The 15807-nt window shown below is 34.7% G+C and overlaps 1 protein-coding gene across 5 annotated transcripts in view; it reads right to left on the reverse strand.

Moving 5' to 3' along the window:
• Window positions 1-1765: 1765 nt before the first annotated feature.
• PEX3 (peroxisomal biogenesis factor 3) overlaps window positions 1766-15807 on the reverse strand; it is a 34393-nt gene continuing 20351 nt past the window's right edge. For 2 of the 5 annotated variants that reach the window (XM_047770047.1, XM_047770046.1), the window contains 8 exons: window positions 15533-15657; window positions 15179-15245; window positions 15017-15071; window positions 14285-14453; window positions 11929-11999; window positions 10401-10523; window positions 6015-6111; window positions 2624-3451 (listed from right to left, as the gene is read on the reverse strand). In XM_047770047.1, the coding sequence (XP_047626003.1) occupies window positions 3368-3451; window positions 6015-6111; window positions 10401-10523; window positions 11929-11999; window positions 14285-14453; window positions 15017-15071; window positions 15179-15245; window positions 15533-15657 (791 nt within the window). In that variant the 3' untranslated portion in view covers window positions 2624-3367. Of the gene's footprint in view, window positions 2068-2623; window positions 3452-6014; window positions 6112-10400; window positions 10524-11928; window positions 12000-14284; window positions 14454-15016; window positions 15072-15178; window positions 15246-15532; window positions 15658-15807 lie in introns of those variants that run through there. The other 3 variants (XM_047770049.1, XM_047770048.1, XM_047770050.1) reach the window with 3 other exon arrangements.

Raw genomic sequence — 15807 nt, forward strand, 5'->3', positions numbered from 1 at the left:
TTGAGTTTTAGTGACTAGACTTTTCTTTAATAATGAGAGAAATATTGAAGGCAAGCAAAGCTAGATTATTAGACTGAATAATTTAGACACTGCAATCATTTTAAAACATGGATATTACTTTAATAATACTCTATCTCATTTGCTTATGACTGCCATATTGAAGCAGCACAATTACTTTAAAAGGTCAGGCTAATTAAATAAATATGAAATAGGACAATAGAAAACAAAGATATTTTGCTTTCTGTTCATATCGATTTAAGTAAAATACCTGGTTAGATAAAAACCTTCCCGCCTAACTTGCAAATAAATAATTGTTTCTATCAAATTTTTATACAAGTTTGAAGGAGAAAGTAGAAGCTGTTTTAAGCCATCTCCATTTAACCAACTCACTAGATTAATGGTTGCTCTCCATTTCCTTGGAAAAGCATACTGATTGACACCTAGGGAGCCACAGGCTTTCAGCTAGTAGGCCTCTGGCATGGGCCTGCACCTCAGTTTCCACTTGCTGCCGTATGTTTACTGAGGGTTAGTTGAGTCTGTTACCGTCGTGGGTTAAAGAGTGTTACCCAACACTTCATGACTACCCAAAAGCTCAGAATGTGATCTTACTTGGAAATAATGTTTTTGCCGATGTAACTAAGGTAAGTATTGAGATAAGATCATACTGGATGTGGGAGTCACAAACAAAGAAAAGACGACCATATGAAGGCGGAAGCAGAGACTGGAGTTACGCTGCTATAAGCCAAGGAACCCCTGGGTCACCAGAGGCTGGAAGAGTCAAAGATGGGTAGAAGAATTCTTCCTTAGAGAATCAGAAGGAGCACAGCCTTGCTGACACCTTCATTTTGGACTTCATTCTAAGTGCCAGGATGGGGAGAGAATACATTTCTGTAGTTTAAAACCACACAGAGAACAGACTTGTGGTTGTCAAGGGGGAGGGGGAAAGGGAGGGAGTGGGGTGGATGGGGAGCTTGGGGTTAATAAACGAAAACTATTGCCTTTGGAATGGATTAGCAATGACAGCCTGCTGTGTAGCGCTGGGGGAACTATGTCTAGTCACTTATGATGGAGCATGATAATGTGAGAAAATAGAATGTGTACATGTATGTGTAACTGGGTCACCATGCCGTACAGTAGAAAAAAAAATTGTATTGGGGAAATAATAACAACAAAAAAGCCACACAGTTAGTGGTAATTTGTTATGGCAGCTTTAGGAAACCAAAACGATTATCAAACTGATTGTGCCAGTTGAACTTTTTATCAAGTTACATAAGCAGGGGACATGCGTGTGAAGAGTTGTAGTTTCTATGAAAACCAAGTTTATTTGGAAAGTCTTTGAAAAGACTAGATAAAAGTATGTTTCTTTTTAAATTTTTTGAAATTTAAATGTATTTGTTAATTCTGGGCAAAGCAGTTGTAAAAGACTGGCGGGAAATATAGTAAAAATCTACAAGAAATCTGTACTTCCCAGTTTACAACTATGTAATGTAGTGCATGTGATTTGTATAAGAAAGACAATTAGAGAACCCCTATAAGCAGACCTATACTGAACAGGTAGAAAAGACTTGGGCCCCGCATTAAATAATTGATAAAAAACACTTATATTTTAAGTTAAAATATCTAAGAATACATGTGTTATTATTTTTTTAATGATACCCTGCTTTAAATACATTTTTAGATTAAACCAAACAACTAAGGGTCCCAGATAAAAGGGCACCTACTGCATTGTTAGAAGACAAATGTGTAATAAGGCCGATTAGTTTTTTTTTTTTTTTTGGCTGTACTGGCAGCATGTGGAAATTCCCAGGCCAGGGACCAAACCTGCGCCACCGCAGTGACCCGAGCTGCTGCAGTGACAACACTGGATCCTTAACCTGGCAAGCCACAAGCGAAATCCCTAATTAGCTTTAAATACATGTTTTTTACCTTGTCACCTCTTCAATCACCACAACTCTACATGTGCAGATGATCCCAGGTGATCATTTTCAGCTGATCAGCTTTCTAGCCTTATGATGTCACACCTGTTCAGTCTCAAAATTTCTTGGATGAAATCCTGGGTTAATACCGCTGGAAGAGATGCATGTCCTATTACATACACATTAATTTTCCAAACTGCAGGTATCCCATCACCCTACTAGAAATAACATCATTATACTCTGCCAAATTTTGAGAAGAAACATTCATCTTCCTCTTCACCTCTGTTTTTTAGTTTTTTGTTTCAAAAACATTCTAGGCATAGATTTCCCAGCAGCTGGCTTCAAGCCTAACCTTGGCCTTTAGAAGAGACTTCACAATTCATTTTCTACCTTCTACTATTTAGCTATATATGTTGGAGGAATATAAAAGAACATAAAACAATGCTACTGAAAATATCCTTATACTACTGAAAATACATCTAGTAATGATAGATGATTCATTTATTTCTACCCTAATTACCCTTATAAATAAGGAACCATAGATTTACAAGTGACAATGAATTATTTCTTTTCAGAAGGAAACACTATTTATTTTTTCTAAACAAATGGAAGGTTAAAAAAAGCACAAATTTCCAGGTAAAACTTGAAAACTAGGGTAATCTTCAAAAACAAATGAAGAGCTGTAAAGTAGTCACTCAGTAAAACCATATTTTACTAAAATATTTTATTGCAATAAGATTCACTGTGCTCAAAATCAATACAAAGTAAGTTATTAAAATTATTTACATACAAATGAAAGAAACCATATGTACAGTAGTTAGTAACAGCTGTGAGTAAACAGCATCAACATAATTTTCACCTATAAATCAAAATGTAGTTTCCTAAGGATTGTTAACAACGGTAAAGAAAAAAATTGCCAATCATGGTTATTAAATTCAATGATTTCCATAAAAAAATCCCTAATTAGGTATATTTAAGACAAATAATTTATCCCTTTGAAGACTAACTGGAGGAAAGTCTAATTCACTCCTTAAACTGCAGTCCCGTGAACTTTATGATTAAAGACCGTATTTTCCAAACTTTATACCTGCTTCCCAGGTATTACCTCAGTATTAATGTCAAAGTATAATGAATTTCATATAAAAAAGTATCTATATTAGTTTTTAATCCATTTGGAACTAATATCCATGGGTAACAAACTATTAACAATTCCAACATGTGCACTGTGTACACTCAGGTATACCCACAAAAACCAGTCTGATGATGACTTTAAAAAAATATATTAAGATACCGAATAAATCTATTTTATTATGAAATGGAGGCTTTAAGAATATATTTTTATTAGGCATTTTGGTTAACAAATCATTATCCTATATATAGTTGCTCTATTCAGTGTATTTTTAAAAGTAAATGAATACCACTGTAGTTTTTCTCGAAGGAAAAAAAAAAAATCATTTCTCCAGTTGTTGAGGAGTACTAAAAGCCTCATACACATTGGCAGCAAAATCTTTCACTTGCTCCATCATCAACAGATCCTAGCAAAGATGACAATAAAACAGTAAAGCCTGTTAAAAGCATAGATAATCTGAATTCATTTCTGCAATCGAGCAACAAATTTGGCTCTAAGCTTTATGGCATTAAGCCAAAAAGAAAACCATTTAATGAAGAAAGTAGTTTTTCTTACAATAAATTATTGGAGATGTTTATTGTTTAGGTTCTTATATGAGGGAGAGTGGGCATGATAAGCATTCAAGTGTGGCTTTGAGAAGACCCAAAAGTCTTCAAAGGATTTTTGTGTGTCACAAGTGCTAGATGAGTATCTGTTGAATAGATGATTACAATACTAAAGATACAAGTCTAAAGGTACTTTTTGCTGGAAGCTGACATAACGTGGTTGAGGTGTATACTTTCTAACATAGAACATATGTAGTTATGTCATATATATATACACACACACACACACACACACACACACACACACATACTTAACCATATGTATATACCTGACAAGAGTGGTGCTTAAGGGATATGTGAATGAAGATAAGGAAAAAATATCTTTAATTTCATTAACCTTTAACTAAAATCTAGTATTGCATTCAGTTATAAATGTAAACAACAAATTGTGGTAGTATTAGCAGAACCTGCGAGTTTGCCTTCAATAGAAATCAGATATTTAATCATATGATAGCTGTGGAAGTTACATAAACGACCATTGCTTCTTGTTATTTAATGCATGAAAAAAGAAACAATATTGGGACATCGTAAATTTGATTTTAAAAAGTTTTTGAAATTGTATGCAATTGTTTCTTTAAAATCTATGTATTGTACAGTATGCATTTATAGACATTTTTTCTGAGCTCTCCACAGGTTTCCCCTCATTGTGAAAGGATCCATGAGAACAGAAGCCGTTATGTGCCCCTGTGATGAGCAGAGAGACAGGAAGTGAACCTACCCTGTGTGTTCTCTCTTAAGTATAGAAAACCCACATAAGCTTTAGGCAAATCTTGATCTCACAAATTTATGATTTGAGAATTCTGAAGACCACATGGTATTTTAACTCACAGAAATCACAGTTAAAAAAAAATTGGTGGAAATCTTGTTCATGAATAGTCTAGTATATAAACTTAATCTATATTCAGTCACACTAAAAGAATTTACTAAGCATTAAGATGTTTTCACTGGGTTGAAACTTTTTGTTTTCATTCTCAATGATACAGATTTTAATTAACATAGTATATAAATTACCTAAGTACCAAAGCTGGTGTTGTATTATATTTGGTGTATTTCCTACCTGTGGAGATGAACAGCTTATTGATAAAGCCAAAACTTTTATGAAAATGGAGAAAAAAGAAGTTAAGGTTTAAATGCCAGAAGCTACAAACTTTTTTTCTCATACTAATAGACATGCAAAAATTAAAAAACGAAACAAAACAAAACAAAAACAGGAGTTGCTATCGTGGCTCAGTAGAAACGAATCTGACTAGTATCCATAAGGATGCGGGTTCGATCCTGGGCTTTGCTTAGTGGGTGGGGATCTGGCATTGCTGTGGCTGTAGTGTAGGTTGGCACCTGTAGCTCTGATTCGACTCCTAGCCTGGGAACTTCCATGTGCTGTGGGTGCAGCCCTAAAAAGCCCTCCCCCCAAAAAAGATTATAAAACAATGTGAGCTTAAATTAAGCTTAAAATTAAGTGAAATGAGAGATCAGTCTTATTCACTCTTCCTTCTGCAGTATGAATGGCTAACTCATGGATGAGAAGAACTGAAGAGAAAAGTGAGGGAAAGCAGCATGTGAAGGACAAGCTGATGACACTACACAGAGTGAGGAAGGAACACAACCCATTGTCTCGAGGGGATCTTCATGTTCTCAAATAGGAAACCACAGATAAGCTAATCTGCGACAAACGATAGTTTAAAGATTCATTTAGGGTCCCTTCTCAGCGTACATTATGGCAGTAGTTTGGAATTGAGGTGCACTGGAAGTAATTTACTACTTGTAATACAGTTTCCAAGTTTGCAAATGACTCAGGGGGGTAAAAAACATGGATACAAAGTTGTCTTTTTAGCAAAATCAGTCTTATTCAATGTATTCTAAAATGCTTTCCTAAGAAAGGAGATGGAGTTATAGTGAAAAATTTAAATAACCTACTGTTTACACAGCTTTTAGTGAGCTAAAAGGTTACTGATGTATTATTAATAGTTATATTAACTATTAAAATGCTTTACTTTCCCACAAAATTTTTTCCAGTTTCTCTCAAAATCTGAGGAACTGGTGTTCTGATTTGCCTCAAGGCTCAACCTCTTCCTAGCACAGCTTACTGCAAAACTTTAACACTGCACATTTACCTGACCACTGTAATGTAACTAGACTAATGCAGTCTGTCTAACAGGTGTTGGACTGTAACGTGGAGAAAGGTATTCCCCACCTCATGAACTTGCCACGATACATTATCATGCTCATGAGGCATTCCACCATCCTCTACATGCGGTTTCTTTGAACAAGTATCACAGGAGAGAAATGTAATTTTATGTTAGACAAATAGGACCACAACCAAAAATACAATCTGTTTGTAAAAATACACTCAAGATTTCCTCTTACCTGAACAAAATGACTAGGTGTTTCACTGCAAACTGAATGGATCTGTCCATTTATTATTGGAATTATCTTAGCTAAAGGCAGGCTGACACTGGAGAGACTGAAAAATCATCACAATAATAATTATTTTCTGAAATTACATTATAGGAAGTTAACACTTTTAACTATAAAAGTAATAAGTAGTCATTGAAAGTATAGAATTGTATTAATAAGGAAATAAAAACCACACATAATTCTACCATCTAGAAATAACTATAACTGATAGTACGATTAATTTCTTCCAGTAATTTTATACATACCTATACTTTTTGTGTGTTTTTTAACACACAGCTATAACCCTCCATGCAACACTGTTTCGCATTTTCATTTATATTACAATCATTTTTCCATCTCATTAAAGGTTATTCCAAAGTTTTTGTCTTTTTTAATAACTACATAGTAATCCATCTTCTAGCCGTGACAAGTTATATTATCAGTTCCCTAGAGTTGGGCATTTAAGTTTTTGCCTAATTTTCCTTCATATAAATAACTTTGTATTTACATGGTAAATTACTGGGTCAAAGAGCATGAGTGCTTTTAAGTGTTAAAATATACATTGTCAAATGCCCTTTGCTTCTCCAGTAGCCTCTGAGGATATCAGCTCTATGAGGCCGTCTTTGTACACCAGGTATTATCTTTTTCTTTAATCTTCCTATGTCTGATAGCTGAAAATAGTAACTCACAATACTGGGCCATATTTCTCAATTACTGGCTATGTTGAATGTTTTTTTCCTCTACTTTAGTAAATTGTACCATTATCTATCCAGCTGAGTGAGCAGGAAACCTGGGCTCTATCCCTGGCACCTCCTCCTTCTGACTATATCCAAGCTCTACACAATACTTTATTTCTCCTTTACTATTAATTTCTCAGGTTAAAAAATAACAAAGCAACTTCTAATCCTTAGTGGATTTTGTTGCTACTCTAACCACATTTTTAGATTAATTTGGAGAGGCTTAACTTTATAATTTTTAGTTGATTTTCCTGGATGTCTAAGTATAAAATCATGTCACCATCATATAACAATAACTTTCTTCTCTCCCTTTCCAAAACTAATGTCATTTTCTGAAGATAAGAATTTAATTTAGGGGAGTTACTGTTGTGGCACAGTGGAAATGAACCCGATTAGTATCCATAAGGATATGTGTTCGATCCCTGGCCTCAATCAGTGAAGTCAGGGATCCAGCATTGCTGTGAGCTGTGGTTTAGGCCAGCAGCTGCAGCTCCAATTCAACCTTTAGCCTGGGAACTTCCATATGCCACTGGTGCCGCACTAAAAAGCCAAAAAAAAAAAAAATTTAACTTAGAAAATCAACAGTCAACTAATAGTAAGTGTCTCTTTGCAAAATAAATATATTAAAAATCAGTATCATTCTTGAATTTGGTTCTCAAAATTGTCTTCTCCTTGTCTTGCTGCACTGGTTAGAACAGTAAAATGACATGGAATAAATGTGTCAATAGTGAGCACCTTTATATCGTTTTTGAAATTAATGGAAATAATTCTAGTGTGTTGTCATTAAGTATGATATTTGATTTTGATTTCAAATATTTTATTATATAAAAAAGAATTTTTTATTCCTTTTTTTTTTTTTTTGGTCTTTTTAGGGCAGCATCCCTGGCATATGGAGGTTCCCAGGTTAGAGGTTGAATTAGAGCTGCAGCAACTGGCCTTCACAACAGCCACAGCAACGCCAGATCTGAGCCACATCTGTGACCTACACTACGCTCTCACTGCAATACTGGATCTTTAACCCACTGAGTGATGCAAGGAATCAAACTTGGGTCCTCATGGATGCCAGTCAGATTTGTTTCCACTTGGCCACGATGGGAACTCCAAAGATATTTTATTTCTAGAAGGGGTTTTATTAGTAATAAATTATGTTTTATTGAATGCCTTTTCAATAACACTGAAGATGATGGTTTTTTTTCCCTATTAACTTATTAATGTTCTGGATTAGTGTAATAGCTTTCTTAATGTTTAAACCTCCTTTCATTCTTAAATAAACCCTAATTAGTCAGAGTGTTGGAGAATAACAAGAAATTCCAGGTTCTAAAGTAAGACAGAAGTGGGTGAACATCTGGCTCTACTACTTTGCTAGCTGTATGACCTCAAATTACTTTTCTCTTAGTTTCCTCACCTGTAGAAAGAGGAAAATACTTATATTTGATTCCTACGGGTATTTTAAGAATCCAGTAAGACAATATTCTGAAAAATAACTAACATCACACTTGTACATAGAGGAAGAAAAAGGAAGTACTGGTCACTATTATTGTTGCTATCTATTTTTGGATTTCATTTGTTTATATTTCAGTTAGGATTTTTATATCTACATTCATACTTTAAGTCTCTACAGTTTTTCTTTTGGGTCCCATGTTTATCCATTATGTTTTCTATTGGGTTATTTCTTGTGACTGAAAATTTTATTTTAAAATGTTATACATATGTTAATACATACACAGATGTATATATACACATATAATACACACAATAATACATATATATGTAAAATTTAATCTTTTATAACTGCATAATTTTTCAGTTGATTCTCTTGAGAGTTCAGGACTATTAATTGTAATACACATAACCAACATTTTGTTTCTTTGCCAATATTAAAAATCTTTTCTTATTGCAGTGGCTAGAACTTTCACATCACGTTAAACAACAGGAATGACAGTTGGCATAATGGCAATGTTTCTAGTAGTAAATCATGGAGTATGAAGTTGGTTATTGATATGAAGGAGAAAAACTTAGTAAACTCCTATTCAGCACCTTTGTTTGTTTGTATAATGAAAAATGAAAGTGTATAAGAGACTTCTGGCTTTGAGAGGAGGCTTAAAATGTAACTGAAGAACACAACTTCAGTTCAAGGTGGCACCTGTAAGCTGTGCATGAAAGCATAGACAATGAGTACTACAGGAGAGATAATGAGCACTATAGGAGTTCAGAAAAGACTATCAATGGCTTTGATTGGAACATAATTTTTATAATTCTTTAGTGTACAAGATCAAGTATTTGTTTATATTTAGAACAACTACTTCCTCTTAGCCCTACCCAGGAAATAACTAATACTTTTGCTAGTATTAGTATTAGAGATTACAGTGAATTTTTATCTTATTCTATTTTTCCTTTTTATGGATGCACCTGAGGCATACGGAAGCTCCAGGGCTAGGGTCTGACTTGGAGCTGCAGCTGCCAGCCTACGCCACAGCCACAGCAACGCAGGATCCGAGCCGCATCTGTGACCTACACCATAGCTTGGGCAGCACTGGTTCCTTAACCCACTGAACAAGCCCAGGGATCAAACCCGCATCCTCGTGGAGACAATGTCAGGTTCTTAATCTGCTGAACCATAATGTGAACTCTGTCTGACAGTGAAATTTTATTGACTGGAGTACTTTGATTTAAGGAGTATATAGGGAATGAAACAATTTTTTTTGTATAATTTAAAGAATTGCTAAAAACGACTTAGAATATTTACACTGCTCAGAAAATAAACTTTATGACCTCAACATTCCAAATCACCAGTGTTAACTGCAAATTATTTCTTTTTGTACAATAAAGAAAGGTCCCAGAGAAGTGGGCAAATAATCTCTTGCCCTGTGTATCTGAGAACTGGATATTGCACATACATACTGCTTATCAGTTACTGTTTCCCCTATTTTTAACAGATGAGTTTATAGTCAGTTAACATTGATTTAATACCTATTATTTTCTGAATACAAAAAATTGCAAAAAGTATAAATTCTAATAGGAGATTCAAGGTGCTCATGCTGAAATGATAAGAATATATTAAAACCATCTATCTTCAGCAGTGCAAATCCACAACTCAGTAATAGTTATGATTAAAATCACTAACGACTACATTATCTAAAGATTCCTAATCCTACAATAAGGGCTACAGAACTAGGAGATAATTCATCAAAGGGAAATATAGGGCAAGAATGCTTGGTTGAAGTATGTAGGCCAATAATGGCTTATAGTACTGGAATAATACAACAGAAAACATTAAAACTTAAATAATGTTTTCAGTTTTGTAGTTTAAAGGTTTTAAAAAACCCCAATAAATGAAATTCAGCCTATAGAAAAGGAGTTTCACAACTTCAGCACTTTTATATAGCGGCAAAATTTTTGGAAGAAATGAAAGTTTTAATATTGAATACTGAAAGAGCTCTTCCTAACGAAGGAGTCATCGGTTTAAATGAGCTTAATTTCTCAAAAAAAAAAAAAAAACAAAAAAACACTAAAATTTATACGATTTTTTTGTTACCTGGAACAAAAAATAAACACTTCTAACAGCACTATTTCATTAGAACGGTCGTCAGACTGACAACATTCTTAAATGTCATCTTACCTATTCCTGGAGTTACCATGTTGGAGGTCCTGCTCAGTAGGTCGGAAGAACTCAGCCATATTGTCTAGCAGCCTGCTAAATCCTCGGTTTAAACAGATATTCAAAACCGTACTAAAATCTGGACTACACAAAGAAGAAGATGAATTACTTTTTAGATTTTCAATAGAAAAAGACATAAATTCAATAACCACATGGTTTCCTTTGATAGCCACAAACATTTCTACTCACAATTTAACTTTTTTTACAGTCTAAAATACTATAAAAATATATTAAGGAGTCAATCTTAAAAGTACAATAAGTAAGCTTATTATTTAACACAACACAATGAGAATATATATTCATCCATTTTGCTAGATTTTCCTGTATTAGGCAGCACTTTTAAGTGTATTTTTATAAATATCAATAGTAGTATTACTTCTCTCTTTTTATTGTTTAGGGCCACGCCCCACGCCCGTGGCATATGGAGGTTCCCAGGCTAGGGGCCGGATCGGTGCCGTAGCCAATGCCCACACCACAGCCACAGCCACACCAGATCTGAGCTGTGTCTGCAACCTACACCACAGCTCACAGCAATGATTTGGCGGAAAACCGCGTAAGAAAAAAATAGAGATCACTACTGTAGAAAGTCGAGGGACTAGAACTTAATGAATTCAGAGAGTAGATGCAGTAGCTGAGTTAACCTAAAAAATTGCTGATTTTCTTCGAGTTCATGGAAAAATATTATAAAAATAAAAATAAAAATATTATAAGCAGAAGATATAATTTTTCTAGAAAACAGAACCAGAGAAAATGGTCTTAAATTATCTTTTAAAAAAGAAGAAAAGAAACTTTGATATTTTAATCGTTTAACATTCTGGCTCTCTTCTGGATAATTTAAAATAGTAATACTCAGTTTAGGAAGGATGTGAAATTTTTATCATTCAAAGATTTAGGAACATTATAGTATATAACCCTGAAAGGGTAAGAGAAAGAAGTTCTCAAAACTGAGTATGCGTGTGTGTGGGCAGAGGGAGGCACATACTAACACCTGAGGACCAGCTGGAGCTCTTCAGCTCTGGCGGCAAGAGCATCTCTTCCCAACTCCCCATGTCAGCACCAAGTGACATCAACTTGGTAGCACTGTTGTGGCCACAATTTGTTTCTGGTGTTTTTTCTTTACAGGGCTGGTTGTTAAGCATTTACCAGTACACATGGGGCATATGAGAATTGCCCATGAAAGCTTTCCTCAGAACATAAATGCTAACTAACTATCTTCCAGTCCCTTATCTAGTATATCAAATCTCCAGGCTAGGAAAACAGATGGGGGCAAGGCACTGGTATCTTGGAAAAATATCTCTGCTTCCCTCTCCACCTTAATAAGAGAACCACTAGTTTAGGTAGGAAATCCTAACTAAAGGTAGGTTGGTTAGATTTAAAATTTAATTTTAACAAAAATATTATGTTGAATATGTTCAAGAAAAACTAAAAAATGGTCATAAGTACATTCAAAATAGAAACACGTGTTTTCTCTTGCATGTAGTATACATACCTTTCCAACATGTCTCTAGTTTCATTGAGTAGTTTAATAGTGGTAACATCTCTAGGAGAAAGCCCACAGGCCTGTGAAATTAAAATGCCACACTTCAGGGTTTCGAATATTAGCACAGGGCTATGATGAAAAAACTCATGTTAATAAACTCAGAGTTCTGTCAACAATCAAAAAATGTTAAACTCAAAAAAATATGAAGATTCCTGTGTACAGGTAAGTAGTATTTAAAACATGAGTCACAGTAAGATCTTGATAAGATCTTTACCTGAACATTCTTGGACATTTCTTGGACATATTTCTAGAACATACTTAGAAAGAATAGTCTTTGAGGTTTCAAAGGCTATTTCAACTCCAATAAGCTTGGCGTTTTTCCCTCTTACTAAGATGTTTTATCAGGATATCGGAATTCCCGTCGTGGCGCAGTGGTTAACAAATCCGACTAGGGACCGTGAAGTTGTGGGTTTGATCCCCAGCCTCACTCAGTGGGTTAAGGATCCAGCATTGCTGTGAGCTGTGGTGTAGGTCGCAGACACGGCTTGGATCCTGTGTTGCTGTGCCTGTGCCATGGGCTGGCGGCTACAGCTCTGATTAGACCCCTAGTCTGGGAATCTCCATATGATGCAGGTGTGGCCCTAAAAAGCAAAAAAAAAAAAAAAAAACAAAAAAAAACAAAAAACAAAAAACCCAAACAAAGAAACAAAAAAAAAACCCCAACAACAACAAAAAAACAAAACAACAAACAAAAAAGATACTTTATCAGGATATGTATGTCTTTTCAGCAACCAAGCTTCATCTAAGGTTCTGTGTGTCCTTTCAATCCAAAGTTGAGTTCTAATTCAATTTAGAAAATATTTGGTCCATCATCTCTCTCTTCACCTGTTCTCTTGAATCATTTACTTTTTAAATTCCACTGCTGAATTTTAAAATCTGGAAACTGTTTTTAATCATTCTAGAAAGCTTGTTAAATGCTACTATTGCATCTCCTTAAGATTCTAATTTGTAAGTAAATTTTCTCCTGTTTCTTTCATGTCCCATCTGTTCTGCTCATTCATTTAGCCTCCATCCTACAGGTCACAGAGTTCCCTTAAATGGGTTGCACTTTTTTTTTTTTTTGCCTAATCATGAATGTAGGTTCTCTTAAAAGCCACACGGATCTATCTTTGGGGTCTCCAGGGGAGGGGAAACTTACAGGTAATGAAAATCAGGGCAGTCTTTGTTCTAACAGGACCTGTACACTGAGGAATGGCAAGGCCTCTTTGGTCTAAGGCTCCAATTGTTAAGTGAGAAACAGCCTTCTCTCAACTGCAAAGATCAGGTGCAATACGCTTACATATAAAGAAAACTATTTTAAGAAAAAAGAATGTATGTATGTATGTGTAACTGGGTCACCATGCTGTACACTATAAACCAGCAATAATGGAAAGAAATCATTATATATATATATAAAGAAAACTATTTTAAAATGAGGTCTACAATCTGCAATCTTTGGCGTTCTTACTGCTCTTAATCAACAGGTAACTTAAATCACAACTGCCCAGGACACACCACTGTGGAGCAACACCATGGCTGATAACTGTTAGACTGGGCCTTGTTTGTTTCTCAACTGGAAGACTACAACCTCTTTCATTACATTTTGATATTGCCATCATTGACTTACATTAAAAAGCAAATGTGATTGTGATTATGGCCTAAAATCTACCTTTCTTCATCTATAAGTGGAAATTCAGATTCTATCTTACATACAAAGCTCTTTACAATCTTGCTCCAACCACCAGCTCCGGCTTCTGTGATGTGATCTTATACAAATACACTCCAGCCACACACACTGAATTTGTCTCCTGAGTTCCCCAGGTGCAATGAATATGTCTTATTCACTTTGTATTCCAGTTCATACATCATAGTGTCTATCATATAACTAACACTCAAAATTTTGCTGAATATCTAAATTTTTTTCTAACTAGAAATCAGTCACATTTATAGTTTGATTTCTAAATTAATGAAGTTTTATTTAAATTACTGAAATAAAAGTCTTTCTTTTTTCTTTTTAGGGCCACACCTTTGGCATATGGAAGTTTCCAGGCTAGGGATAGAATCTGAGCTGCAGTTGCTGACCTACGCCACAGCTGGCAGCAATGTTGGATCCTTTAACGAACTGACTGAAACCAGGGATTGAACCTATATCCTCATAGATACTAGTCAGATTCTTAAGCTGCTGAGCCGTAACAGGAACTCCTGAAATACACGTCTTTCAATCACCTTTCAAGAGACTCAGAAATCTAAATTTTAAGAGACAGTGAAAAAAAATTAAAAACAGAGAGTAATTGGTTTGGTTAAATGGTTATGAAGTAATAAGCACCTGAACTGCTAATGGAGTTTCTTCATCTGGCATCATATAATGGCACAATAAAGATCTGGATCCATCTTTATTAATCCAAGAAGACGACTTATGCTGCTCAACGAGATCTCTGATTTCTTTTAGTTTTTGCTCCAAGTCCAAAAGAGACAAAGAATGTTTAAGAGAAACACTAGAGACAGAGGAAAGAGAATTGGGATAAAGTGAAACTATGCAACACATCCTATCTGCACTCTTTTCAAGTTACTACCTGAGATCCTGTTTCACCCAGTCAAACCTGAAATACCTGGCTGTGAAATCCCTAGAGTAGATTAAGAAATCAGCCACCAGTTAAGGGACAAGAAAAATTAATAGAACCAAGAATAATACTGTTGCAGATTGCATGAGAAAATTCCCACTGTAACTGAAGATATTACTAGTGTGAAAGCTAGATAATAGCCTCAGAGGCAGATGTTAAAGCAGGCCTTTTATCTCATGATCCACATATTTCTGATTTGTTTATAAACCAATCAATAAATAATGAAACATTAAAACTTTTCCTTTAGTATCAAAAGGTTGATACTGATTAAGAAAATGGATTCTACAATTAAATACCCCAGGTCTGCATCTATATTAGGTTAAAAGAGTTTCACAGACCACCATGAGTCAAATCACTAGCTTCATTAGGACAATTCTAATTTTTTTTTTTATTCATGAGAATCAAGAAGTTAGAAAAGCCAAAGCAAAATGCCTTACCTTCCTAAAATCTTCTGCACAGACTGTTTAATGACAGTGATCAATTCTGTCAGGCCTATTAAAGCAAAAACAAACATAAAAGCCTTGTTCATTTTTTCAATTCCTCAGTAATACAAATGGATGAATCAAAATTCATTTATAGGTCATGAATAAGAATCTTACCATCTCCAAGGAGGTGTTGGATACTTGACAAATACTGCTGTTGGACATCTGGGGGAGCAAGAACTGTCTGTACAAAACAGAGATAAGGTTAAAGCACCCAATGTTATTATTAGGTAAGTAATATTTTTACTATAACTTGATCTGAGATTCTTTAGGCTCTGGAACATAGGAAAAATGCTATTCTTTAATATAACAAGAAGTCTAGCTTTAGTATATGAAGAATAATAATGCTAAAAGCTTATAGTTACATGAAAATAAAGATTTTTACTTTATAGAAATTATCATGTAAATAATATTTTGTTAAATTTTGAACCTCTTGAAAGAAAGGGCAATATATAAGTCTACTAAACTTACGGTGCCATTTTTTCCAACTGCTGCATTATCCAGGTAAATATATCCACCAATTATGTTTAACTGAACTCGCAAAAGAACAACCAGCATGCAAGTACTGTATACAGCTACTATACTTCTTGTGAAACCTTTGTAAAGAAAAGAAAACCATTTAGTACTATTAGCAAAACATAAATGTTCTGTAAAGTCACAAACCATCCATACAGTTCTTTTTTTCATAAGACGACTTCAAAAATACATTTGTACAGGGAGTTCCCATTGTGGCTCAGTGGCAACTA

This window comes from Phacochoerus africanus, chromosome 2, assembly GCF_016906955.1.
Source record: "Phacochoerus africanus isolate WHEZ1 chromosome 2, ROS_Pafr_v1, whole genome shotgun sequence".
NCBI classification, from domain to species: Eukaryota; Metazoa; Chordata; class Mammalia; order Artiodactyla; family Suidae; genus Phacochoerus; species Phacochoerus africanus.